The sequence below is a fragment of the Ictidomys tridecemlineatus genome, chromosome 12 (assembly GCF_052094955.1).
Source record: "Ictidomys tridecemlineatus isolate mIctTri1 chromosome 12, mIctTri1.hap1, whole genome shotgun sequence".
Lineage (NCBI taxonomy): Eukaryota > Metazoa > Chordata > Mammalia > Rodentia > Sciuridae > Ictidomys > Ictidomys tridecemlineatus.
In genome coordinates, this window is record NC_135488.1 from 110,006,485 (window position 1) to 110,033,373 (window position 26,889).

The 26,889-nt window shown below is 35.8% G+C and overlaps 1 protein-coding gene and 1 long non-coding RNA gene across 4 annotated transcripts in view; one reads left to right on the forward strand and one right to left on the reverse strand.

Moving 5' to 3' along the window:
* LOC144369450 (uncharacterized) overlaps window positions 1-26,889 on the forward strand; it is a 52,428-nt gene that overhangs the window by 3,599 nt on the left and 21,940 nt on the right. For 2 of the 3 annotated variants that reach the window (XR_013429230.1, XR_013429231.1), the window contains exons 3-5: window positions 1,447-1,610; window positions 4,456-4,520; window positions 15,895-15,995. This is a non-coding gene — a long non-coding RNA (uncharacterized LOC144369450). The remainder of the gene's footprint in view (window positions 1-1,446; window positions 1,611-4,455; window positions 4,521-15,894; window positions 15,996-26,889) is intronic. The other variant, XR_013429232.1, reaches the window with a different exon arrangement.
* The window catches only part of Ddx1 (DEAD-box helicase 1), a 36,971-nt gene continuing 19,347 nt past the window's right edge, over window positions 9,266-26,889 (reverse strand). Inside the window, exons 14-26 of the mRNA XM_078029642.1 lie at window positions 24,627-24,687; window positions 21,040-21,138; window positions 18,334-18,423; window positions 17,651-17,839; window positions 16,736-16,787; window positions 14,962-15,108; window positions 13,444-13,535; window positions 11,725-11,797; window positions 11,539-11,611; window positions 11,413-11,455; window positions 10,653-10,748; window positions 10,240-10,360; window positions 9,266-9,599 (exon numbers count right to left, since the gene is read on the reverse strand). Coding sequence (XP_077885768.1) covers window positions 9,469-9,599; window positions 10,240-10,360; window positions 10,653-10,748; window positions 11,413-11,455; window positions 11,539-11,611; window positions 11,725-11,797; window positions 13,444-13,535; window positions 14,962-15,108; window positions 16,736-16,787; window positions 17,651-17,839; window positions 18,334-18,423; window positions 21,040-21,138; window positions 24,627-24,687 — 1,267 coding nt within the window. The 3' untranslated portion in view covers window positions 9,266-9,468. The remainder of the gene's footprint in view (window positions 9,600-10,239; window positions 10,361-10,652; window positions 10,749-11,412; window positions 11,456-11,538; window positions 11,612-11,724; window positions 11,798-13,443; window positions 13,536-14,961; window positions 15,109-16,735; window positions 16,788-17,650; window positions 17,840-18,333; window positions 18,424-21,039; window positions 21,139-24,626; window positions 24,688-26,889) is intronic.

Consider the following 26,889-nt stretch of genomic DNA (forward strand, 5'->3'; position numbering starts at 1 on the left):
CTCCCTGGCCATTCTCTCAGGTGGGAGGGGCCCAGGGGAGGAAAAGGAGGAAAACAAGAGGATGTTACACAAAGTGAGTCATCCAGCTTCAAATAACTGAGAACTGCAAAGGCAGAAAGTTCTTGACTTGGAAGTTTGCCAACTTTAATGCTGCAAAAAATAACCGTGATGAATTCACATATTTCTGGGCAAGTGTCGGTCCCCATACCACTGAAATCTCAGCCGTAGCAAATTGAAGCTTTGGGCCCATATGCTCAAAATCATGCTCAGATTTTGGTCAAGTTTTTCCTGAATAAGCTGCAAGCTATATTTTCCCACTGAAAGTGGTTCTGGTCTCCCATTCTGCCCTGGAAGACAGTATGGAATAACACTTCCTTCTCATGGTTAAAAGTCACTAGTGCCTTGCTGTTTGGGGTCTCAGTCTCCTCTGAATTTTCCTTGTTGTTAGCTAAGTTGAAAGATTCTCCCCATCATATAAAAAATAAGACAATTAGTAACATTTGTGGTATGCCCACTGTGCACAGCTAGCCAGGAAGCCCTTCACTTGAGTCCTTTGGATTCATCTGGAAAAGGGGAGGAATTAAAGAATCATGAGACTGTGTTTTTAATTGAAGAACTGTCACTATAAGAGAAGACCAAGACAAATGTGCTATAAAGTTTTCCTGGAGTCACAGTAGCTGAGCAAGAAAGCCCATATTGTGGGGCCTGACAGACTCAACCTGTGGGATGTGGACTTAACCTCTCCGGGCTAGAATACCTTACCTGCAGATAAGACAGCACTGGCTCTTACAATGAGACAGAATATAAAATGTCTGGTTTGTGCTATGTTCCAAAGCTTAAAGTTCTCATGTCCCACAAAGATGGCACAGAAGTGACTTAAGTCCCTTAGGCCAGGCAGAACCCTAACAAACAAGGGAAGCAGCAGCACAAGAGTGATCAGGAGTTGTGGAGAAGGCCTGGATTCAAATTCTGGCCCCACTGCTCCCTTGCCATGCGCTCTTTAGCAAATCACTACCCTCCCCGTACTTCCACTTCCTCATCTGTAAAACAAACATTAAAATGATAGAACTTGCTTCTGGGATTGTAGTGAGGGGTCAGCTAGGACAGGCAACAAAACAAGACCTAATCCTCAGTAGGGGGTGACAGATGTTATCAATTATTATTACACATGGAAGGGAGTGAGGAGACCAGGTTTAAGAATTGAGGAATATGGGAAACAAGAATAGGAAGGCTGGGAACACATTTCAGAGGATCTTAAGTGCGCAAGTTAGTTTGGATTTAATTAAGGCAATGAAGGCCTGTCACAGGTCCTTGAACGGGGGATGACACAAATTAGTGATAACTTCAAACTGGGAGAAGCTAAATGAGCTCCTGTTGTAGGTTTAAGCTATTCCAGAAGAAGCTGATCTTGAGTAGTGACTCAAGTATCCTGCTTTTACCCTCCAGATAATATTCTTTGAAGAAAAGCAGAAGGCAAAGGACAAAGAGATCATGTCTGGTCATTTTTCCAGTCAGGCATCTCTTAATCTACAACTCCATGAAGTCACTTGCTCAGAAAGGAGATTCTGAAAGACTGTCACTTGGAGTGTCCAATCATTTTGGATTTTCAAGTAAGTAGCCATGAGCTGCTATCTGAACTGACTGGGTCCATTGTTTGGGCGGCCTGTCTAGGCCCACACATCCTGTCCTCACCCCCACCCATGAGCAGGCAAGTCGGTGGGGTGGGGGCATTCCGCAGATCTCCAGCATGCTCTCAAAGGGCAAGCTGTAATTCCTAGGATCAGCTGTACAAGTGACAGGAAGACTGGTGGGTGTCAGTGATTTGTTAACATGATACTCTACCTCATTTCATTCAAATCTGGTCTTTCAGAGACAGGCAGAATCAAAGGAAATGACTTGAGAAAAAGCATTCCAGATGTTAATGAGCATGGCAATTAGCATAAGTGCAATTTTCACATGTATGGAAGTTCTTTATAGAGAAGTCCCAGTGCTGGGCCCAGGAGAAAGCTGGGGTGGTGGTCCAGTAAGTGCTTTGTGATAGGAGAAACCACAGGAGCACCAACCATGTGGGGCCGACTTGTGAAAAAACCCTAATGTACATTTCTTGGCCTTCAGCATCCAGGAAAAAAAGACCAGAGCCTCTGACAAATGTCAAGGGGAATAATTTCTTTGAATCTGTGATTTGCTTAGATGGGGAGAAAAAAAGAAATCAGGTAATCCTTAAGTGACCCCAAGTGGTAAAAATACACTAGGACATGTGGATAGTTCTTTGTGGGTATTCACGGTGTGACAATGGCGCCACCTGGTGCACTCCACTGGGAAATGACAAGCCTCAAATCTGAGAGTTGGTGTGGGCAGGCCCTCCACATTCGTGTTATCTTGCAATAATGTATTCTCTTGATCCTGGGTTGTGAGCCAATAATAGTGGGAAAACATAAATAATTTATGCATAGAAACACATGACAGTCTATTATTACAACCAACAGAACTAATATCAATATTTTAAGCGAACAGTATCTAACGATATGGTTACAATTCAAAGTCTCTAAATTGCTAGCCTCTAAAATATCTCAAACTTCCAGCCTACAAGACTGTAGGTTAGAAATTCTCACCCAAATATGTCTTAAGAATTCTTGGAGTGAGTGTTCACTAAATCTGACTGCCCCCAATCCTGTCATTTTTCTGAACTTTAGATGACAGCTCAAGAAAGCCTTCTTGTCTTGCCAGTAATAATTTCCTGTGGTACCAGGTCCTATCCAGTTTCCACATCCTCTAAGCTATCTCTGTCTAAATGCAGAAAGAATTCAGTCCTTTATACCCAAGTCATCCTGGATACCTGGTGATTAACATTGTTCAGCCAACATTTGCAGGTATCCCTGGCATCAGTGTGGAAAGGGAAAAATTCAACTCATTAACAACATCATTGCTCTGATATTCAACTGACCCTGTCTCTAGAGATACATCTCCTGGCTGCCTCAAAGTCCTACCCTGGCAGGCAACCACTGATCCTTTAATTCAGATTCAATTTAAGGAAATACATAGCTAAACAACCAGAGCCTTTTCATATGAATAGAATGAACTACTGAGCTGGGGACAAGGTATGAATTAAAATATTGGGTGGAAACTGATTTCCACAGCCTATCACTGACTGTCCAAAGCAAAGGCAACGCTCTAAATTTTAAAGTGGCAAGGTCTAAAACAGAAGGAAAAAAAGAGGGATTTAAGGCCAAATGGGTTTTAGAAAATTACAGCATCTTTAAAAGACTTGTCTAAATCTCCAAAGTAACTCTTTAGAACTAGAGAATTAAACTCGTCTAGCAACAAGTTATTTTAAAATAATAATTTCTCAAAATGATATATATCAAGTGACATTTTTATCTAAGTTTCCCTCTAAAATAAACTCCACTGCATAATGCAAGGGTTCCAGCTTGAGTCTAAAATATATTTAACCTTAAGATGCATCAGCCTGATTTGCACTTCTCTAATTGCTAAGGATGTTGAACATTTTTTCGTATATTTGTTGACTCCAGTCAGAAATGGCAGCTATTAAGAATATAAACAACAACAAGTGTTCACAAGGATGTGGGAGAAAAGGCACACTCATACATTGAGGTGGGACTGAAAATTGATGCAACCAATATGGAAAGCAGTATGGAGATTCCTTGGAAAACTGGGAATGGACCCACCATTTGACCCAGCTATCCCACTCCTCAGTTTATACCCAAAGGGCTTAAAAACAGTGATACAGCCACATCAATGTTTATAGCAGCACAATTCACAATAGCTAAACTGTGGAACCAACCTAAATGCCCTTCAAGAGATGGACAGATAAAGAAACTGGTATATATACATAATGGAATATTACTCAACATTAAAACAGAATAAAATCATGGCATCTGCGGGTAAATGGATGCAGTTGGAGAATATTATGCTAAGTGAAGTAAGCTGATCCCCAAAGTCCAAAGGCCAAATGTTTTCTCTGATATGTGGATACTGATCCATAAGGGGGAGGGGGGGCAAGGAGCATGGGAGGAATGGAGGAACTTTAGATAAAGCAAAGGGGAGGAAGGGGAAGGGAGGAAACATGGGGGTAGGAAAGATGGTGGAATGAGATGGACATCATTACCCTAAGTACATGTATGAAGATTCTACTTTGTGAACAACCAGAGACATGAAAAACTGTGCTCTATATGTGTACTATGAATTGAAATGCATCCTGCTATCATGTACAACAAATTAGAGTAAATTAAAAAAAAATACACATCAGCCTGGGTATGCAGAGGACACACAATGACCTGAAAAAGGACCAAGAAATGTCTACAGTCAGGTTCCATTTAAGGCAGTTGCTCTCAACCCTGGTAGCACATTGGCATCACCTGGGGAACTCAAGGTCTATTCGAGAGCTAAACAAGGTAAAGCTGGAGGAGAAGTGCAGATATGATATTTTTCTTTCAGGTACCTAAGTGATCCTAGTGTGCAGCTGGGGTTAAGAATCACCAACCCAAGGAACGAAAACTGAGGTAAACATCCCTGGTTCAAAGTCAGTGGATCAAGAAGAGATAGGACTCTAGTATAGCAAGTCCTTTGGAATCCTCTTGGCCCAGTCTTAAAAGACTGCAGTGAGAACAAAAGCTGTAAGAGCCATTTCTCCCAGTGTTTTTCAAACTGTGGTTCACTGTCTCTCTTCTATGTACAATCATCTGAGGAGTTTGTTAAAATGCAGATTTCTAGGTCCTATCTTAGACCTAACAACATCTGCATGTGGTTGAGCTAAAGAAAAGTCAGTAACTATTGTTGGGATCAAATCCAGGCCTCCCTCACTACAAGTTCTTTCAAATTCCCCTCAATACTTTTGACCAGAAAAGGTAGAATATCTGCCAGAAAAACCAGAGTAATAGATGACTTTAATGAAAGGTAATTATTTAAAGCAATAGAATGGAAAACAACAGCAAAAATTTCCCTCCACTCCTCCCTTTAAAGGAATCCTCTATCAATTACTTTGGAGCAGCAAAATAGTATCCCTCCCTTTCCTTCCTGTTCCACTACATTTTTTCCCTTCTAACAAATATTCCTTTTTCCCCCTAAATACAGTCACTTGGAAAAAATCCCTGGTACTACTTTAGAAACAATCAACAGGCAAAAGACTAGTGGAAGGCAGCCTGCCCCAAATCTTGTTTACATTTACCTATACATTTCCCATATTTCACATATCTCAAACTTCAACAAAGTGCATAGTTCCTTTTTAAGTTAGAATAAGGCAAAGAATATGATTAAATGGTTTTGCCCATTTAGAACTGGCAGGGAACCAACTCTTTTAATCTGGGCAGTTCTGAGTCATTATCACATGCATTTCTACCAAAAAAAAAAAAAAAAAAGAAAGAAAGAAAGAATGAAATGGAAAAAAAGAAAGAAAGAAAGATGGCTGCAACCTTATTTAAAACAAGTCTGGGTTCTGGTTTGTAATGTAATATGATGGAGAGGGTACCCATAATGGAGGGCTGGGGGGAGTCACGTGGTAAGCAGTCCATGTAAGACATGAGACGACCTCCATCTGCCTGCACTAATTCACACACCATATGAATGCAACAAGTTACAATTCAATTTGTAAATTGTACAGATTCTTCATATATTGTTAGTGTGAATGTCAATCAACACAACCCTTTCAGAAAGGAATTAGTATGGACTCTAAAAAATGTTGCTACCACTCTGTTTAACAATACAATTTCTAGGATTCAAGTTTAAGAAACAACCGTAAGACAGAAGATATTCCCTGCAATACTAAGTGTAACACAGGAAAAAGTAAGGAGTATAAATACTACAAAATATGGATGAGTAGCTCTCTTCATTTTGTTGAATACTTAACATAATGCTGAATAATGCAAATTATTTTCACCATCTTCATAAAGAAACCAAAGCTTAGCTGGCCAACAACCTCACCTTCTGTCATATTGCTAGTGTGGGTTAGAGCCAGATTCAAATTCAGGCTGAATATCCTGAAAATCCTTTTCAATTCACTTCAATGCTCATGACCACTAGGAGTGCAATGGGCATAAAGCACAGCACCATCAATGGATCATGCAGCCATTGAAAGAAATACTTACGTTAAATGAAGATACAAAATTACATATGTAATATGATCTAAACCATATACCAAAACATTTACTCCAAACAGAAACAATCCAAAATGTTAGCAGTAACTACTTTCTCTGGTAGTGAAAATTAAATAAAAAGTAGGAAGGGCCAGGCACAGTGGCACATGCCTATAATCCTAGCTACTTAAGAAAATGAAACAGGAGGATCACAAGTTTGAGGCTAGCCTGGGGAACTTGGCAAGACCCCTGTCTCAAAATAAAAAATACACAGGGTTGGGGATATAGCTCAGTGGTATAGCAACTTTGGTTCAATCCCCAGAATCCACCCCCAACACAAAAAAATAATAATTAATAAAAAATAGGGAGGGATGGGAATTACTCTAACTTGAAGTTTCCACATTTCTGTTTATAACAGGAAAAGGAATGTTAAGGATAAGGTATAGAAAGGTTTTGGCAATCTTAAATCTAAGGCCATTAATTCAAATCCTTTAGAATATGTTTTCTTTTTTATAGTTTTAGTTGTAGATAAACAGAATGACTTTATTTATTTATATGTGGTACTGAGGATTGAATCCAGAGCCTCATATGTGCTAGGCAAGCACTCTACCACTGAGTTACAACCCCAGCCCCTAGAATCTATTTTCTTAAAGCAAAATCCCTAAGCTATAAAAGCAGTTGTCTTTGAATTAGTTTTTCTATGCTCTCTCAAGGAAGGCTGTCTTCATAAGGAGCTCAAACTATCTTCCAGATTAGCAATACAGGGAAGAAGTAAATCTGAGTTAGAGCAGAACACATTAGAAATAGCCTTCCCATCACCACAAAAAAAAAATCCCTAAACTTAAAACCACTTTTGTCACTGTGAGAGTATAACTCTAGCAGTCAAAACCTGAATAAAGAGCAAATGAAAGACTAGGTAGGTGAGCAGAAGGATTGTGCCAAGGCTCCCAAGGCCGTAGGCCAGGTTAGCATATGTTGAAGATGGGGTGAGCCTCTGTGTTTCTGCCTAGAGAGGAGACAGGCACCAAACTTGTGAGTTCATTTTTTTTTTTTAAGTTGTAGTTGGAAACAATACCTTTGTTTTATTTATTTATTTTTATGTGGTGCTGAGGATTGAACCCAGTACTTCGCACGTGCTAGGGGAGCGCACTATCACTGAGCCACAACCCCAGCCCCGACTGTGGGTACATTTATTAGTTTTTGCACTGTAGAAGGAACAAAGCTGAAGCTATGAGTTAGAAATAACACCACCTCAAAGTTAACATTAAACATTTTCCAGATTTTGAGGGCCTCTAATGCTCTGTATTAGTTGGGGCAGAGGCTAAAGTTCTCTAACAGAGACCTAAACATGCAGCAACTCGGATCAGACCAAATTATTGTAAAAGGCAGTCCAAGAGGGTGGGCAGCTCTCTTCCCCAAGGTCAGTCAGATCCCTTCTATCTTACTGGTCTCTCATTCCCCAAGTAAGACACTCTTCTAATAGTGGTAATTGGCTGACATCACTTAAGTTCCAGTGTGTAGGAGGAAGGAAAGGGCAGGTTGAGGGATGAGGCCTAGAAGTTGTACACGTCACTTCAACTCATATACTAACTGACCAGATCCTCAGAAAGATATTCCCAACTAAAACCCAGGAAGTTCCTATACTTAAAGGAAAAAGGGAGACAATCGACATCTCTCAGGCTCAGTGACCACATCTTAACCAGACTTGAACAATTATTTGCATCCTTAGCACCAATGCAGAGACCAGAAAAAATTAACATATGAAGCAGGACTAAGAGTAAAGAGAAGAATTTATGGTGACATGGGTGGAAAGAAAGAAGACAGGGCTCCATGCAACCCCTCTTCTGATCTGATTACGTGTAGATTTCTTGTGTGAAAGCTGTTCCCTGGGTGTTTCTAGCTGGATGGCAATCTGACAAAGGCAAACTCAACAAGCCTTCTTCATACCACCAATTTTCTCAGAGCACTCCTCTCTGGATTGCCCATTCAGACTTGAGAATCATCTTCCAGTGGTGGCATATGAAGATAAATGTTGGAACTAGGAAACCCAAATTCTGTTTCCAGTTCCAAAAACCAGACCATATGAACATGCATTTCTCTAAACCCAATTCTTGCGCCAATAAAACAAGGAAATGAAAAGGATGATCAGAAAGATTCTTTCAGTTCTCATATTTAAGCAATGTGAACTTCAACCTTTTCTTTGTTGTTGTATGTCTGTTAAAAATCCATTTCTAAAGCAGTGATAAATGAGGTAAGCACTGCAAAGAGTTGTTGGTATAAAGCTGTGAGATGTGTTATAGAAGTTCTAAGATATCTCCAAAGAAAGTGGTCCACAGATTAAGCGACAGAATGGTATTCTCAAATCACTTCTCACAGGCTCTGAGCTTGATTTACCTGGTAATGATTTTCCCAATAGAGCCTTCATCTATTTATATATTGAGTTTCACTCAAGATTTTGCTTGAGTGAAAAAATATTTCAGTACTAAAAGATTCGAAAAACATCATATGAGAAATTACAACAGCCTGTGTTCTTGAGGAAACAGTAAGGCAAGAGTAGTAGCCTCCCAAAAACCTCTTTATAAACTAAGACTAGGAATACAGCTCAGTGAGAGTGCTTGCCTAGCAGGCTGGGAGCTCAATCCCCAGTGACAATACACACTCAGCACAAAAGAACAATTCAAATGTATATATTTAAATTTCTTTCCCTATGGCATTTAAGGAAGTAATTCCAAAGAACTGAGATTAATTTTAAGACATAGTAGAGGGTTAGCATATTAGTTTTATTTTCCAGGGTACATATCATCTGGAAAAAAAGGTTCTTAAAAGGAAGGTAATCCTTCAGATACATCTTCACAGACACGGAACTTCTTCTAACCCCCAGGATCCTCCAGGTTTCCAAACTAACTGGGCTGTCCTCCTTCCACCTTGGTATCACCCCATTTTCTTTCACATCACAACTCTCCTCCCGCTGAACTTGCACCCAGACAGCCTTAACCATCTGAAGATCATCCATCAGGACCACTCCCAGTGAAAGACCTTATTCTTAGGACATCTGCTAGTAGTTTCATATGATCTTTGGCCAAATTCACATATCCATAAACTTAATGCATAAGCTTGCAGCATACTTTAAAAGGGGGGGGGAGAAATCAATATAAATTTAAAATAAGACGCAAACCTTCATGAAAATATAGTGGTCAAATTTATTGTCATTAGGTTGCCATTTTATGAAGAATTTCTAAGACTAATGTTTCTTGACATGCAAGAGTTAGCATTAATAGCTTAAGTTACTATATATACTGCTACTTGGAAGCAGTACAACTGTTTTAGAGTTTTAAGACTACTGACTTAGTATTCAAATCTTATTCAGTACACATGAAAATCAGAAGGTTCTGAACAGCTGGTTAGGAAGGTAGCCAAGATGCAGAAAAGATGTCTGTGCCTCCTTTTCAAGGGCAGCCAACTCTTGAACAGTAGGTGCCAAAATATCCACATGGCCTTTATAGTTTCCACCTGCATCACACACAGAAATCAGAAAGCAATGTAAATGCATGCTTGAAAGACTTGTTGGCAATACTTTGGCTCAATTCTATTGCTTTAAACATCGCTTCTATCACTAAAAATGTATTACTTGGCATGTTAACTCCAGAACATTCAGGTTTTAAAATGTCAAATCAATTATTTTGATATAAATAAAGGATTAGGCCTCACTAACAGCCACCGGACACCCCTGGCCTCCACTCCCTTGGTTTACAAACCACTTGGTTAGCCTGACTCAAGTTTTCAGCTACAAGCTAGTGAAGGGCATTCCATGCAAAGAGAATAGTGAAACTATTTAAGTTAAAGGCATCTGTTTCTTTGTGCAAAATCACATATTATACTGTTGTTTCCTATTAATTCGATAAAAAGTTCAAGTATTCTTATGACATTAACACTGCAAAAGAAATAGCTAGAGCTGCTGTTCCCCATTCACATATAGCCCACACAATAGAAAAACGCTGCAAGACAAGTGTAGACAAAGTGCTAAGGAGGGAATGATTAATATGCTGATCACCTACTCAACATAATGAGCTGAAATTATTCTCTTCAAAAACTGAAGTTCAAAAAGGGCTCACCCACATTAGAAAAGACTTTAGAGTAATTCAAAGCTTACCACCAGCAGCCCTCTTTTGACCATAGGTAACTTTTCCATCAAATTCATCCACTGGAACCTTGATATCCGGCTCAACCTGAGAAATGGTGCAGTTCAGGTGTTCTTCTATCTCAGAGAGAAGCTAAGAAGAGAAAAGTAAAATATTTCCAAATAGAAACTTTACTCTTACAGACTCAAATTGTAACAGCATTAAATAAAACTGGGAAAGCTAAAATGCTTGCTATCAACGGAAATTAGACTTCTGAAGAGATGGGCTCATAATTATGATTTACCAACTACTACCAATACAACCAACCACTCACTACTCTTCCTCATAACTGACAAATAAAAGCTGAGCTACAGCTTTTCTGGATAAATGTAGTCTATTTTACCAACTTTAGTAAGCTTTCTGTGAGTATCGTCCAAAGCCTCACCTGCATCTCATTGTACCAAATGGTACAGCCACCATCTTCCTTGAGTCTCGTATTGTAACACCCTTTTCCACGATTGCTACATACATGGTACCAAACCTATAATAAAGAAAAAAACATGAATACATTCAGACATAGAAACATGCTAAATATTTTACTCTAAACCTTTTTTTGAAAATTTTCTTAAGGCACTAGAAAAATAGATTGTCTGCCATCTAATTACTAGTGCAATCCATTAATTAAATATGCCTGAGTCTTTTGAGAAAAAAGTTTTCCTAAATGAATGCAGTTAAATTCTCAGATAAAACAAGGGTGAAAAAATACTAGAGAATGGCTGTATCAAGATTATTATCAAAAAAAGGTATATTTTCTCAAAGAAAACAATAAAGCTAATGTACAACTAGGAATCTGAGCAGGAGATGTACATGGGAGTACCTTATAATTACAACTTTTCTATAAATTTGAAATTATATCAAAACAAAGTTACATAATTTCCCAAAGTGTTTTATGGCACCATGCCAGAGTGTTTACATACTTTTGGTTAAAATAATTACATTAAGGCTATTAGGGAAAATCATATTTTGCATTTTTCCTATCTAACTCTCATCTTATTATTTGTCTATTCAGTGAATATAAAGATGCCATAAAAAGTTCATTTATATTCCATTTGCAACTAAATCCATTCTAAATAGAAACTGCTTTTATTTCCAACATCTGAAATCACAACTCACACATAAGGATAACAGAGCACTGAAAAGATTACCTTTTCTTTTTCTGTTGCCACCAGGGAAATGGCCAGACCCATCCTGAAAGATTTTTAAAGCGTTTTTTAGACTTTATTCCTAAAGCATAGGCACTTAAAAGGGGGGTTTGGGGATTATAGCAGTACCTTTCAGCTCTGCCTACTCTGCCAATTCGGTGTACATAGTTTTGCTTTTCATCAGGCAGGGTGACATTTATAACTACAAATAAGAATAATTATTACCAATTACCATTAATTTTAAAATTTTTTCAAAATACTAAATAACTTTAGATTTCATAAAATTTAAACTGTAGGCATAAAGTTTCTTTTTACCATAAGGAACACCATGGATATCAATTCCTCTAGCAGCTACATCTGTGCAAATCAAGAATCTCACGTCTCCTTTCTAAAGAGAATAGAGAGAAAAAAATAATCTGTAAATAAATACACTAAAAGATAAAAGCAAATACTATCCACTAAATAAGTAAGATCTCTACTAACTACATGTTAGGGAATAGAGGTCCAGATACTCGTAATGTACTGGAGCAAGTCTTGCAGTTTTTTGTAAAATGTACATACATAAGATTTGTCTTTACTTCTGTATTATAAATCTAGCTGGGCATGGTGGTACATGCCTATAATCCCAGCAACTGAGGAGGCTGAGGGAGGACAATGGCAAATTTGAGGCCAGACTCAGCAATGTAGTGAGGCCCTAAGCAACTCAGTGAGACCCCCATCTCAAAAATAAAAAAGTATAGGGATGTAACAGTGCTCCTGGGTTTAGTCCCCAGTACAAAAAACTCAATTGATCCATCCAGAAAGAAGGGGAGGGAAAAGGAAAATACTGAAGAATGATACTAACTAAACAAATTATAGTAATAGCATATGCATGTTCAAATATGTAACAATGAATCACACTACTATATATAATTATAATGCACCAATATAAAATAAAATCAGACTACTAGATATATTATCTTAAAGTTTCACTTTTTGTGATAGGAGATGAAATCCTACAGAGAAGAAAATAGGGAGTGGGCCCCCAGAACTCACCAACAAAATACAAATTATCTGCTGAATGTCACTTATGCCTGGCAAAATTAAAGAGATTTAGAGAAGGAAGCCAGGCATGGTGGTATACACCTTTAATCCCAGCAGCTCGGAAGACTAGGGCAGAAGGATCACAGGTTCAAAGCCAGCTTCAGTAACTTAACAAGGCCCTAAGCAACTTAGTGAGAACCCATCTCAAAATAAAAAATAAAAAGGACTGAGGATGTGCCTCAGTGGGTAAGCAATCCCTGGTACCAAAGGAAAACAAAAAGAAGAGATTTAGAGAAGGGAAGAAGAGTGAGTGTACGACACTTGGTCTAGCACAATCCCTAGGAGGGACAAGGGTGGCACACATGCTGAAATGAGGCCAGGCGACAGGTTTTAATACCCACGTCTAATCATGCTGGGCATAGAAATAAAACCCAACACTCCTAGGCCCAGTGCTTTCACCTTTTCTCACTACAGGAAAGTAATTACTGTACACAGGGATAACACACTGGTAAATGAAGAAGAATGTCTGTAAGCAGTAATTACTGATCTTTCAGTTCTAATGGCTACAGCCCTGCCACAAGAGCTCTGTAACCCATTTGTATGCTATAAGCACAACTGAAAACCTTAAACAATTCCAAAGCAAATATATTTAATTCTATAAAACTATACTGTAATACTTTTCTTCAACTAATCTACAAATTATGTTCTCTACAAGTATTATTACTAACATTTTTAAAACAGGCTCATCACTTATCCAATGATACTTCTAAACATATCTTCCTGGAAGAATTTAATTAAAACTTTCTTAAACTGAAAATTCTTGTTACAGTAGTATTATGCTGGCAGAGAACATGAAATTTATCAGTTGTGTGTCAAAGATGACTAATCACCATGATAAAGATACATCAGACAAGAACTGCTTTAATAATATTAACTGGCACTGATTAAATCTAGAATCAGTGCCCCTCTTAAATATTAAGAAAATATAGATAACCACTAAACATTAATTACCTTAAATCGTTCCAGGTTTTGCTTTCTCTCATGAGGCTTTCTATCACCATGAAGACAAACACATGAGAACTGGTGTCCTTTTTTATCAGGTCCTGGTGAAAAACACATACCATTTGACCTTGGAAAATATAGCCTAAGACTATGTTGACAAATCAATAAAATTCAGACTTTGATATTACCATGTAATTCTATGAAAATCTACACCCCAACTTGCCATAAACCACGATTAACACAATTTCTGTCACAGGCAAAATGCCATTAATTTAAACTCCATGAAGCATTAAAATTGATTTTCTTTTAAGAACATTTTAAGCTACCCTTCCTAATCTGCAGGAGAAATAGACATATCAGTCCGGCTTGTAACTTTTCTTCAATTCATCTTTACATTTCTGACACATTTCAATGTAAATTAGACTAAGTACACAGTTCAGTATGGGTACATTAAGTACTTTAGTATTCACTTTGGTTTTTTCCTTTTGAGGTAAAACTCACACAAAGAAATGTCCAAGTCTTACCTATAACAGGTTCTCTTACCTTTAACACCATGCTTCTCATGTTCTTTTTCAACCTCTGCTCCCACCCTCCTGTGGGCAACCATTGCTCTAATTTTTCTTTCACAATGGATTCATTTTGACTATTCCCAAATTTCACTTAAGTTGATTTATAAATACTCTTACGTAAGAATTCCTTCGTTAATCATGATCCTGAAATCCAATCATACTATGTCTACTAGTACTGCATTCCATTTTAATTGCTTTTAGTGTGTTTTCAGTTTCAGACTATTAAAACTGCTATAACCATTCTTATACATAGTTTATTAATATGTATTTCCACCTGTCTTGGGTAAATGCTTAGAAGTAAATTGCTAGACCATAAGATAGAAATGTTTAATTTTACAAAAGACTGAAGGACTTTTTCAAATGTAGTTATACCATTAGTATTCTCACGAACAATGTAAGAGTACTTCAGTTGCTCCAGTCCTTGCAAAAACTAAGTGTTAAACAGCATACAACCAAGTTTCATCCAATTTAATATTCTATTCTTTTTAGCAAAATATTTTAGTCCACCGATAGTTTTTACTCATGTATTTACATTTTTTCCATGATTGATCTTACTCTGTAATTTCTAGCCATCCTTTTTTTCATATTTCTCCTTTTCCTTTCTTAGCCTTGCTTGGAAGGTTTTATGCACATTCACCTTTTCCCAGTTTAGAAGATATACACTTTATTATTTTGGTGATTACACTTCAAATTTTAATAATAATCAGTCACTGTACACTCCTCTTGATACAAGGGCCTTAGGTAATTGAAGTTCCTTATAAAGAAGAGGTACCCATGTGGAAAATTCTCTGATTGTTCTTCCTAGGACTTATCATAGGGAAAAGTCCTGGAAAAACACAGATAAAATGTACTGTCACTGTTCTAAATTCTATGCATGTGTTCTAGATTGCATGATCGAAACTACTAAGCTATTAAATGAGGAAATAAACAAAATTTATTTCAAGTGAGGAAATATTACCTCCTCCCTGTTGCATAAAATACTGCTCCAAATTATCACAGTCAATTTTGGTTCTACAGAAGATAATTGCTTGATCCATCTTGTGTTCCTTGATTGCTCGGACAGCATACTCCCCCTTCAGGATTTTAATAGCTTCAGACCACATCTCTTGAATATCATCACAACAAAAATATTAGAAGTGAAATAGCAAATCCATCCATTCATTTATTTTTGTTTAATACTTTTAATGCTACTTTATAGGGTACACAAACAGCCCTAATCATTCCTCTTAATGCTACTTTATAGGGTACACAAACAGCCCTAATCATACCTCTTATGAGGAAACAAACGTACACCACACACATACAGTCACACATTAACAGAAATATATGCTCACACCACAACTTTGTTCCTATCTTCCATGGAGAACTAGTCATAATCTGCCCTGCATTAACTTCTCTAAATGCTTCATAAATGTTTATTCAATTATTTTAACCCTTCTTAAAGATGATGAATATGCTTTCTAAACCAATCTTAATAACAGAAGTTCATATTCACTCTATGTAATAAAAACCATAACATCAAACATAGTTACTAATTTCTTAGATACCATTCTCCAAATTTTTTTTTCAGTGTGAACTTGTGCTACGTAGTTTTTACTCCTCAACTGTCTAATACAAGATTTTAATTAAATGGCCCAATCTATTTTTATGGCCTCACTGGTCATCTCTAATTATAGTATAAACTTTGCAAAATTTTTACAAGGAAAATATAGGAAAGAGTAAAAATTGGAATTTTATAAAATGTATTCCCAAATAATAGAATGATATCATGTTATGTTAGTGGTGTCACTGGTCCTCGCAAACAGGCAGGAATAACTGGGCATATATCATGCAAATTTGGAGTTGTACATAAAACTGAGCTCAAAGTAACTCTCTTTAATCACAATTTCAGATAATTCACCTTTATATGTTGCAAACCTGGAAGTGAACTCAAGTTAGAAGTCAATGCAGTCTGATGCCTGGCCATGATCCACTACAGACACCTGATGTCAGGTATGCATGGGTTTGAGATATTCTTTAAGGTTTCAGTACCATCCATATACCCTGATGTGCTTTCATAAATTTTTGAAATAGTATATGAAAAACTAAGTGTCTCAGCTCTGCATCAAGTTGAGATTTAATGTTAGGCTTTTTAGAAACTGATAATATTTAAAGGGTACAGAGTTTCACTTTGGGAATATGGAAAAGTTCTCAAGATGGATGGTGGTGACGGCTATACAATATAAATGTGCTTAATTTCACTGAACCTTGCACCCAAAATAGTTAAAATCGTAAATTTTAAATAATGTATACTTTACCATAAAAAATTCAATCAATTAATAAATAATCAAAATCAGATCATTCTTCTATCACAGTTGTAGCTGAAGATATCTTTATTACCCAGTATCCTAGATATGATATTTCTTCTGCAACTTCTGGGCCAATATAAAATCTATCTCCAGAGAACCCTGCTGGTTTTCTAAGATGGATGGGAATCCTATCATCCAAATATGTGTGACTTAGATGCCAGGAGACTAATAGCCACATTCAGTGATTAATATTTCTCTAAGTTGACTAGTATTAGCTTTTTTCCCATTTCTTTATTAATATTGTTGCTTTTATTTTTAAATTTCTTGTTCTAATTTTGTAGGTAACATCACATCCTTCATAAGAATAGACAGGATATCAATTTGATAGCAAACCAATTCATTTTTAAAATGTTTTATCACATTTTATTGATTCTTTCAACTTACCTGGACTGTTAGCACCAGGTCTTGTATTATCTTTTGCATGTACATCATCAGTCTATTAAAAGCAAGGAATAAAAACAGAGATGGGAAATATTTAGAACAGGTTTTTTTTTTTAAAGGGAGAACTGAACTGTATTTGTCTTTATATTGTATCTCAGACATACATACATCTCTATACTGTGTAGGCAATATTATTCTTCAGATTCAGAAAACACTTCATTAACTATAGGTCTAAGCCAATCAATTTTAAATGTAATAATAAAAATACAAATGTGTTTTTCAGATTCTTGTGCACTTGTAATAAGTATGTCCTTGTTATATCAAGATAAACACAATAACAGTAGAGAAAATGAAAAGATGGGCACATGAAATTGATTTTTAGGAAAATAAGACATATCAAGAGGACATAATGAAGGTCCTATTAAAATTTTTCAAAAATGGAAGTCATTACATATAACTGATAAAATTAGGTATATGTGAACTTTTTATAAAAACGTTATTAAAGAAGTGGATCACAAAAGTAATTTTTTAAAAAGGAAAGACCAAGGTCTTACCTCTACTTTTTTTTTAATATTTATTTTTTAGGTATAGATGAACACAATACAATGCCTTTATTTTTTATGTGGTGCTGAGGATCGAACCCGGGTCCCACCCGTGCTAGGCGAGCACTCTACCGCTGAGCCACAATCCCAGCCCACAAAAGTAATTTTATATACAGAGAAATATAAAGGATGACATTTATTACTTTATCATTTATTTAGTGCCTTTTCAAAGGCCTAAAGTTTACACTTAATGTCTTGAACTTCTCTTTTCTTTGGTACAAAATCTGATTGGCTTAAGCAGCACTAAAGAGTCTAAGGCTAACTAATTTATGAGTTGCTTTATTCTACACAAATACTAATATTATAAAGTACTTACTCTAATGTGGTTTTTTCCTAGCCTTTCCCAGAGTCTGTCAGTTTTGGGATTCACTGGGACAACAACATGGTGTACAGTATCTGGAACAGAATCTTCTCCTTTTAAATCAACCCATGTGGGAAAATGCATTATTTTCTCAGAGAGTTTCTTTACATCAAAAGAATGCAAAGTAGCAGAGCAAACAATCACCTAAGAGTAAGAAAATACAAATTCCTCAAGGACTTAGAAAAACTAAGTAAGATAAAAAGTTTTAAAAATCAAGAATCACAGGTTACTATTTATCCTACTCCCCCAAGAGCCTCTCCCTCTCAAATGCTTCTAAAGGGAACAAGATGAGAAAAATAAGAGCAATATTTTCTGAAATAATTTCTAAGGAGGCAATTGTTTTTAAATAGCTGAAGTTATTTCTCCTTAAAACAAGAAGCAGTACTAATAATCTGGAAAATAAACCCAAAATGCTCTGTAAGGATTTTTGAACTTGTAGTCTTCTGTAACATCTAAGACATTTCCTCAAATTTCTAAAAGCAGCGTTTAAGACTGTTACCTTTGTGTATACTATTTAGTCGAATAACAAAGAAAATGTTTTATAAATAGTTAATTAGAAAATATTAAAACAAAAAAATTTTGATTTTTCATTAACAGTTGACTACATGTATTTAAAAAATGTATCAGTCATTTCATACCTGAAGTCTTTTTCCATCTGAGGTAATCTGAGGAATTTGACTGTGCATTCTATTTATAAAATCAGAATAACCTTGAGAAAGAAGTCCATCCTACAGGACAAGCAAAGAAAAACAAGTTTTAATCCACACTGAAACCTTTCTTTTCTATATCAAATTTAAAGGCAATAAAACCATATACATACATATCCCTTTATTTTTCAAGTGATTGTTTTTATTGTCTGCAGTACTGGCAATTGAATCCAGGGGTGCTCTACCACTGAGCTACACCCCCAGCACTATATATTCTGTCACAAGGTCTAAGTTGCTGGGGCTGGCTTCAAATGTGAAGTCCTTCTGCCTTAGCCTCTTGAGTCTCGAGAATGACAGGCATGCATCACTGCACCTGGCTTATCTTTATTGGATATTTACAGACAATTCATACATTCAACTTCAAGTTCTTTGTTACTTACACATGAAAATCTACAATAAACAATCCAAAACCATAGTCTAGTATTTTAGAGTGACTACAAGAGTTAATACCTTCTAACACATGTCCTTAAGACTATGACTTTTATATAAAAAATAAAAAAGCCAGGGCTAGGGGTATCGCTTAGTGGTAAGAGCACTTGCCTGGCATGCTCAGGGCACTGAGTTCAATTTCCAGCACTGCAAAAATAAAAATAAAAAGCAAAGCCCCAGTGTTAGAAAACTAGTTCAAGCTATCCTAAAAATAATTTGGAAGAATGCCTCAAAAGCCTCAAATACACTTATGTTCTTCCAGATGGTCCACATTTTGTAACTATGACAAAAAAATAGTTGAAGTAAATAATAAATCTACCTACATAATTAGTAATGAAAGTGGTTTAATAAACCATGAAGTAGTTTCTTTTTTTTTTTAATATTTATTTTAGTTGTAGGTGTACACAATGACCTTTATCTTATTTTTATGTGGTGCTGAGGATCAAAACCAGAGCCTCATGTGTACTAGGTGAGTGCTTTACCACAATCCCAGCCCCATGAAGTATTTTCATAATAGATCATTACATAGCCTTCAATTTTTTTTATAAATAATGACATGAAATATGACATGAAATATTCATACAATTAAAAATTCCCAAATTCCTTAAATTTTGATTTCAACTATTGAAAATAATACAGTCATCACTCAGTATCCACAGGTGTTTGGCTAGGACCCCCATCAGATAGCAAAATTCATGGATATGCTAGTCCCTTATATAAAATGGCATAGCATTTGCATAGAACCTATGCAATTCTCCCTGTACTTTAAACATTTCCAGATTACTTACAACAAACGAAATGTAAACGCCATGTACATAGTTATTATACCATACTACTTAGGGACATTGACAAGAAAAAAGTCTATTATACCTATTCAGTATTTTCAAATATTTTTCACACAAAATTAGTTGAATTAATGGACACAGGATGTACAGATATGAAGCGTCAACTGTATTTTTTTCTAATAGAATATTCTGAATTTTCTTTTTCTACATTATTTTATTGGTACATTACAGTTGTACACAATGATGGAATTGTTGTTACTTATCGTACATGCACTCAATATAAAAATATAATTGGGCCAATATCGTTCCTTAACACTTCCCCTTTTCCTCCCCACTTCTCACCCCTTGGTCTCTTTCCTCTACTGATCTCCCTTTGATCTTCATGAGATCCACCCTTACCTTTCTTTTTCTTTTACCTCTCTAGCTTCCATATATGAGAGAAAACATACAACCCTTGACCTCCTGAATTTAGTTTATTTCCCTTATCATAATGGTCTCTAGTTCTATCCATTTTCCTGCAAATGACATACTTTCATTCTTCTTTATGGCTGAATAAAATTCCATTGTGTTTATATACTATTTCATTTATGCATTCATCTGTTAATGGACACCTAGGTGGGTTCCATGGTTTGGCTATTATGAATTGTGCTGCTATAAACATGGGTATGCATATATCACTGTAATATGTTCACTTTAACTCTTTAGGACAAATACCACAGAGTGGTATAGCTGGGTTGCAAGGTGGTTTCATGACTAGTCTTTTGAGGAGCTTCCATACAGACTTACATAAGTAGTTATACAAATTTATATTCCTACCAACAGTATAAAAGTGCTTGTATTCTAGATGACTACCATGCTGAATGGTGTGAGATAAAATCTCAGTGTAGTTTTGATTTGCATTTCCCTAACTGCTAATGATGTTGAACATTTTTTCATATATTTGCAAGCCATTTGTATTTCTTCTTTTGAGACGTATCTATTCTATTTACTAATTGAGTTATTTGATTTTTTGGTGTAAAGGTTTTTGAGTTCTTTACATATTCTAGACATTAATAATCTGTCAGCAAAGTAGCTAGCAAAGATTACCTCCCATTCTGTAACTTTTTCCTCATATAACTAATTGTTTTGTTTGCTATGTGGAAGCTTTTTAATATGCCATCCTACTTATTAACTCTTGGCATTATTTCCTAAGCTTTAGGCATCCTAACAAGAAAGATGCCTGTGCCTATATGCTGGAGTGTTGAAGGTATCAATTGTATTTATATCAATATAAAGAATGGATGAAAATAGGCCAAACTGTTAACAATTATTATTATCTCTAGTTAGTGAGCTCATGACTGAATTGTGTTTTTTCACTTTACATATTTTATCTAAAAAAGCATAAGCAAAGTTCTTTTGAAAGTATGACTATATTTCAACATACAGCTTCATCCAGGACCAGGAATCTAACTTGAGATAAGTTCAGCTTTCCAGTTGACACCAAATCATCTAGTCTTCCTGGGGTGCCTACAACAATATCAACCTGCAAAATAGCAAAAGAAGCGCCTAATGAGAACTGAAGAACTATTAGAATAACTTTAAAATGGCAACCAATAATTGTCTACTTACAACAAAAACATGTATACTGAAGTAGTCACAGTCAATTTATAAAAAATGAGCTATAGATAATGCTGTATAATAAAATTATATTTGGAAATTAATGTGAAGATTTTGTCAACTGATTGTAGACAACCTTAACTATAAAAGCCTGATATATAAAATTTGTATTTTCTAAGCATTAAAAAAATCAGATAAATTAACATATATTCTGAAATGAAACCAGTATTCAAGGGTCTGGGAGACAGTCCTTATCTAGCATACACAAGGTCCAGGATTCAATCCCTAGTATTACCAAAACCACTACTAAAACAAAACAAAACAAAAAATCAGGAGTCAAGTTCTAGTTCTAACATACTCAGCTATATGACCTTAACTTCTCTGGTGTCTTTTAATATCAACTTTTGTATTTATTTTTTTAATTTTTTTTTTTTTTTTTAGTTGTAGATGAACACACAGTATCTTTATTTATTTTTAGGTGGTGCTGAGGATCAAATCCAGTGCCTCACACATGCGAGGCAAGCACTTTAACACTAAGCCCCAGCCCCAGCCCCTCAATTTTCTTAGTTTTTAGTGGGGCGAATACCATCTGTTTTTGCAAGATGGTTGTGATAATTGAGAAGACACATAAAGCACTCAATGCTTAGTTTGCCAAGTGCTCAATAAACTTGGATATAATTAACAGTAATGGTGATCAGACTGTCCAAGAAAACACTAATAATTACTAATTCTCACTTGCTTATAATGAATAGGCACTGTACATTTAATGTCTTACAAGTTTCATTTCATGTGACCATTACATAAAATTAATTAATATTAATTTATACTTATTAAATATTAACATTTATTCTTTGCGGCACAGGAGATTGAGCATAGGAATGTCCTACAACTGAGCTACATCATTGGCCCTTTTTATATATTATTTTGAGACAGTTTTGTTATATTACTGAGGCTGGCCTTGAACTTAGAATCCTCCTGCCTTAGCCTCCCAGTCACTGGGATTATAGGAATGCATCACTGCACCCAGCTATTATTCCTATTTTTAAATAAGGACACTGAAGTTTAGAATGCTGAAGTCAGACACATTTAGATTTCACAGCTAGTAAGTACTCATGCTGGAATTCAAACCTAAAGTTCAAAATTCAAATGACAGCCAATTTGAATTTATCATAAAGATTTCCAAACATACACAAAAGAGAATAATACAAGGAACCTCCAGGCCAGTAACAGAATACTCTGCATTCTCCAACACTTGTCTTAGAAACAAATACAAAGGGACAGTGATGAGGATCATGGCTTCAGAGTGAAGCTCTATCTGTGAATTGTTCATTTTGGGGCATGTTACTTAATATTTGGTATTAGCCCTTTTTCAAATAGGTAAAAATGGGGAAGAGTACCATATCAGAGTGCTGTTGTGAGAACTAAATAAGAAAATGTTAGGCACTTAGCACAGTGCCTGGCTCATTTCTAAAAAAACAGCCAATACAGGTTAGTTGTTTTTTTTTTTTTTTTTAATTTTTTTTAGTTGTAAACAGACACGATACTTTTATTTTTATGTGGTGCTGAGGATCAAACCCAGTACCTGTACCTCATACATGCTAAGCAAGCACACTACCACTAAGCTACAACCCCAGCCCCATAGTTAGGTATTTTTAAGTGTGTATGTGGATCTACTTGTGTGAACCAACAAATAAGGTTATCACATAAAATCATTTAATTTATTAGACAACTCAAAACTTATTTATCGATAGACATGAAAAATCATAAATACTTCTATTCTTTTATTATTTTCTCCAACCTAGAATAAAAACATAGCTTTCTCCTAACCAAGTTATTCCTCCAGTCCCATTGCTTCATTATCTCACCCCTTGACAAACAGAGCACCATCCTGAAGGGACTTCAGTGATCTAGTATGAGGAACTTATATTCTCATGAAAAATGAAATGGATATTTATGAACCATTGTTTCATTTATAATGATAATGAGAAGCCAGTTCAACTTTGAGAATGTTATCTGAAAATGTAAAAATAAAATCTGTTCAATGTATTAACAACCTACTATGTGCCAAGCATAACAAGAGGTCTGTACGTAGCAGTGAACAAAACAGCATTTGGGCACTGCGTAACATCTCCTTAGTACAGGACTGAACCATTCAGTTTCCACCCTCCTTGATTTCAGCAGGTAAAGTGGACCAGAAACAGATACAAACAACCACAAGTTTAAAAAAAAAGTCTGAAAGAAATATTTGACTTGTACAATAGCACTAATCACTCCATGTGGCCTCACCTGCACATGGTACACAATATATCAACTTTAAAAGTTACAAACTAAAATAATTCTACTCTGTAACTCCAAAACTGACTTGTACCCCAACATAGGACCCAAAAGAGGGATGGGGAAAAATAACAGAGAAAATGTACAATGGAAGAAGTGCAGAAGGAGCACATATCAGATTCCCTAAGAAGTAGAATAAAATCAAATTCTGCCAAGAAAGCCAGGGAATAACTCTGCTTTTACTTTGCTATTGGCTTCAGTTAGTATCTAATTTTGAAATAAGCCTAATGAAAGCAGATCTAATTCCCTCAAAGTTCTGCAGCTAGAAAATAGGAGATGAGAAATTTAGTTATCTTGTGAAAAAATTAGGTTTGGGTTAAAAGAAATTTAAACTAGGAATAAGCCTATTAAATCTGTATTACAAACCTCTAAAGTAAAATATAACACTAAATAAAAATATATCAAAGCAATACTATTCAGAATAGTACTAATGAGTATAAGAATATGTCTCCTTGCTCTTAATATACCAGACCAGGTCAAATCTAAGTCTACTCAGTATCAAATTTAGTTTGACAAGGGCACCAGTGGAATTGGAGGGTAACATACCTGTCATGAAATAGTATCAGATGGTTTAAGTTACATTATTAAATATTTGGAAAGGAAAATTAGTAAGAAAAAAAGTTGTTTCAATATTATATGTGGGTGTATATATAAAATACTAACCTTCATAAAATTGACCAGCAGTTAAGAATTTTCCAAACTTCTTCCACACTACTAGGGATCATCACACAATCTTAGTTTTGTACTTCAAAATTACATGCCTGAGCACAGCCTTCCACATAGATGAACTCATTTCTCTCCTCAATGGAACCACTACAGACTGTCTTAACATTATTTATCCTTCCCAAGGGTCACTGCAAAAGCTTCTACTCTTCTCTGCATCTACCTTATTAGCATTTTTATCTTCAACACCAGTTCTTTTTCCCCATTATCCCAAAAAAGAGTGACTCTTAATTAATTGCCCTATATTGCTAAATGACAACACATAATGCTACTTTTTAAAAATTAGGATAGTTCAAGCTTCTGTAACCTGATTTCTATTGACCTTTTTCTCTCTATACATACATATGCACAACTCACCCCATTATCCAAAACAGAGAGCTGATCCCGTGCTGCAACACCTCCAATTATCAGAAGCTCCCTGAAATAAATATCAAATGATAATGTAGAAAGAACATTAAAGTCTGCTTTACACTGATTTGTACATGTTTCTTTTTGGTGGGAATAAGTCATTAAAAAAAGAATCTACCATAAAGTAAGTACAGATAAGGTCAGAAGCAAAGCACTTCCTTTCTGGTAGCCATACACAATTCTAAGGCACAGTAAAGCAACTGAAGAGTATGCGTGAAAGCTCAGAACACAGAAAAACTGGTCCCCATCTCCATATCCTTCTACATTGGAATGACTCAAGCTTCTCTAACGTGGTTTCTATGACTTTTTTCTATATATACACATGTGCACTTCTTACATGTGGAAAATATTTCTGAAAGAAGAGATAAAAACCCATTTTAAAAGCTTGCCGCTAGTAAGGATAACTACAGATCAAGCATGAAGTGAAAGAAGACTAACTTTTATAAAATAGTATTTTGTGGGCTGCAGTTGTAGCTCAGTGGTAAAGCTCTTGCTTAGCAGGTATGAGGCACTGGGTTCAATCCTCAGCACCACATAAAAATAAAAAATACATATATATTCTTTTGTGCTGTTTAAATTTTTCTCATTTCAACAAAAGGGCACATGCAAAAGACTAAATAATCATAAATCCCTCCTTCATAACATACAAAAATTATCTCAGAATGAATCAGAAATCAAAAGTAGAACCTAAAATTATAAGATTCATAGAAAACACAAGAGCAAATTTTCATGACCTTGGTTTAGACAAACACTATCTTACATATAAACACCAAAACAGTGACAAAAAGAAAATAAATTAGACTTCAGAGAAATTAATAACTTCAAAGGATACTATCAAGAGAGGAAAACGATAATTCACAGAAAGGGAGACAATATTTGCAAATCATGTATCTAACATACTGAATAAAATACCAAACTATATAAAGAACTCCTACAACACAACAATATAAAGATAACCTAATTTAAAAATGGATAAGATTTGAAAATATATTTCTCTCAAAATATTCAAATGGGCAATAAACACATGAATAATGTGCAATATTATTAATATAATGATAGAGCAAATAAAAACCAAAGGAAGATAACATTTTTGCTCACTAGGATAAATACACTCAAAAACATAAACCCCATATGTTGCTGAAGATGTAGAGAAATTAGAACCCTCATTTATTGCTATTAGAACAAAAGTGGGACAGCCACTTTAGAATGCTGATTCCCAACTGCATGACCTAGCAATTCCACTCCTGACTATATATTCAGGGGAAATGAGAACATGTCCACACAAAAACTTGTGCATGAATGCTTATAGCGTAGTAGCCCAAGCCCAACAGTCACGAACAGTCCAAATGCCTACCAACTGATGAAGGGATAAACGAAAGTATGGATCTTCCACACCTTTGGAATAGATACTTTGATAGTATTTTCCGCAATAAAATGACGTACTGATACATGCTGCCACAGGGATGACCCCTGAAATATTACACTAAGTGAAAAAAGCCAGTCACAAAAGAACAGACAATTCCATGTATACAAAATGTCTACAACAGGCTACAAAGAGAGAAAATTGTCTTTGTCGTTGTCTAGGGATGGGAGGGTTAGGGGAAAATGGGACTGACTGCCAATGGGCACAGAGTGTCTCTTGGGGATGATGAAAATGGCCTAAAATTAGTTACAGGGGAGTGATTACAGTCAAGTCTGTGAATATAGTCAAAACTAAAAACAAACTTACATTGTAAAGGGTGAATTATAAATGTGAATTGTATCTCAAAATAGCTAGTTAAAAAAAATTATCATTTAATAAAGAGCAGACAAAATTACTTCCTGAGGCAGCCACGTAAGTTTCTTTTTCTTTACCACTGAATATCAAAATTATAAAGAAGTCCTACTAATCAACAATATAAAGACAACCCAATTTAAAAATGGACAAGATTTGAACATATATTTCTTCAAAATATACAAATGGCCAATAAGCACATTCTGCACCTAATTTATTTTATTTATTTATTTGGTACCAGGAATTAAACCCAGAGGACTTAACCACTGAGCCTCACCTCCAACCTTTTTTTTTTTTCTTTTAATTTTCAGACAGGGTCTCACTAAGCTGCTTAGGGCCTATGTAGCTGAGGGTGGCTATGAACTTGTGATCTTCCTGCCTCAGCCTCTGGAGCCACTGGATTACAGGCATATGCCACCACGCCCAGCTTTATTTGTG